This window comes from Salpingoeca rosetta (assembly GCF_000188695.1).
Source record: "Salpingoeca rosetta unplaced genomic scaffold supercont1.8, whole genome shotgun sequence".
Classification (NCBI taxonomy): domain Eukaryota; class Choanoflagellata; order Craspedida; family Salpingoecidae; genus Salpingoeca; species Salpingoeca rosetta.
Window position 1 is genome coordinate 1,399,473 of NW_004754926.1, and position 1,908 is coordinate 1,401,380.

At 61.7% G+C, this 1,908-nt stretch overlaps 1 protein-coding gene across 1 annotated transcript in view; it reads right to left on the minus strand.

Annotated features, from left to right (window-relative positions):
* The window catches only part of PTSG_12080 (uncharacterized protein), a gene marked incomplete at both ends in the record, with an annotated part of 2,766 nt that extends 1,077 nt beyond the window's left edge, over positions 1-1,689 (minus strand). Inside the window, one exon of the mRNA XM_004995451.1 lies at positions 92-1,689. Within this exon, the coding sequence (XP_004995508.1) occupies positions 92-1,689 (1,598 nt within the window). The remainder of the gene's footprint in view (positions 1-91) is intronic.
* Between the last annotated feature and the right edge of the window lie 219 nt (positions 1,690-1,908).

Here is a 1,908-nt window from a genome sequence, read left to right on the forward strand (position 1 = left end):
CCATCCGTTGGTCTTGAGGAAGGTGTTGCAGCTCTTGGCCATGCACGGCCAGCTTGTTGAGACCGTAGAGCGGCTTGAGCAGCCGGCACACCTGCCCGCGTAGCGTTGAGCGCCGTCGCCGATGTCGGTGAAGTGCGGCGGCAGCTCCATGTACAGCTCCTCCTTGAGATCAGCCTGCAGGTAAGCCGACTTGAAGTCGAGCTGGTGCAGCTGGTGCTGTCGTTGCAGGGAGACGGCGAGTACAGTGAGGATGGTCTTGGCTGCTGGTGTTGGGGCGTAGGTCTGGTCGAAGTCGATGCCCGGTCGCTGGCTGAAGCCCTTGGCGACCCAGCGTGCCTTGAAGCGCGTCGGCGCGCCCTCAGCATCACGCTTCACCTTGAAGACGAAGCGTGACTTGAGAGGCGTGTGCTGCCGTGGCACGGCGCTGCGTGGGATGAGCTTGATGACGCCGTTGCGCTCCATCGCCCCGATCTCATCCAGGCATGCCTGAGTCCACTGCTTGCGTTGCTGGCTCTTGAGTGCCTGCTTGATGCTTGCAGGCTCCGTGAGGCTGGTGTCGCCACTGCTGCTTGCTGTGAACGCGCCTGCCTCGGTGTCGCTTGCATCTGTTGTGTCGGGGTCGTAGTTGGCGTCGTTGCTGTCGCTGCTGCTGTCGTCGTCAAAGTCCGTGAGCAGGAAGTCTGTCTCGACATCATCGTCCTGGTCCTCGTCGATGTGAACTGTTGGTGGCTCACCGTCAGTGGTGCTGTTGCTGCTGTCACGTGCACTGGGAAGCTGGAGCATGGGCGATGTCGTGGATGTCTGCACTTGCTCCTCCCCCTCATCCACGACATCGGCCTTGGAGAAGGGAAGGAAGCGGACGTGGATGGAGGACACAACAGTGTTTGTGTCTGCGAAGTAGACGAGGTGGCTGTTGTTGCTGCTATTGTGGCCGACGTAGATGCCTCGGCGGCCCTTGGGCTGCAGGCGACCGCGCTGTGTGCTGATGTGGACGACGGCCGGCTGCCCGAAGACGTGCAGCTGTGGCACGTGCTTGGGCAGCGAGCCCGTGACAATCTGCAGCGGTGTCTTGCCGTGGAGGGAAGGGCGAGGCATGTTGTTGAGGATGTGGAGGGCGTGGTTGCAGGCGAGGCTCCAGTACGATGCGTCAAGGCTTGCACCCGTGATCATGGCTCGCACCATGTCGGAGAGGGTGCGCACCTGTCGCTCGACGATGCCGTTCTGCGCCTGGGTGTACGGCGGGGACTGCTGGTGCTGCTTCAGGTGCTTCTTGACGATGGCCTGGAAGTCAGCTCCGAGGAAGATGGCATCGGAATCCGTCTGGAGTGCTGTTGTTGTGGGCGAGATGGGGAGCTTGGTCTCGCGCAGGAAAGACTGGAACGCGGCAACTGCGTCCTTCTTGGCGTTGAGATGGACTGCATGCAGGAGCTTGCTGCCCTCATCGACGATGACGAGGCTGTAGCGCTTGTTCGTGGGCGAGTCCGCGGTCCAGTCGACGATGTCGGCGTGAATGCGCTCGCCGGGCACCTGTGTGCGCTCCGCGTGCTTGCTGACGCTGTGACGAGTGCTCTTGGTGACTGCGCACGTTGTACACTGCTTGCTGCTGATGGCGTTGCGATCGTCGATGCCCATCAGCTTGCAGTACTGCTGCACGTCGTTGTCGTTGCGGTGGCCAAGCACATCATGCATCGATGGTGTGTGTGCCTTGCTCTGGGCTGCAGGAGCTGCTGCGTGTTGCTGTGGTTGCTTGCAGGCATCGTTGGTGAGTCCGTGTGCTGTGGGTGGACCAACAGCAACAATGGGCCAGCATCGGAGGCTGTTGCGCTCCTTCAGCTTGACCTCGGCTCCGTGGCTGAAGCGCACGTAGTGTCCATCAGCGCCATCACGCTGCGAGTGGCCCGTTGGCCT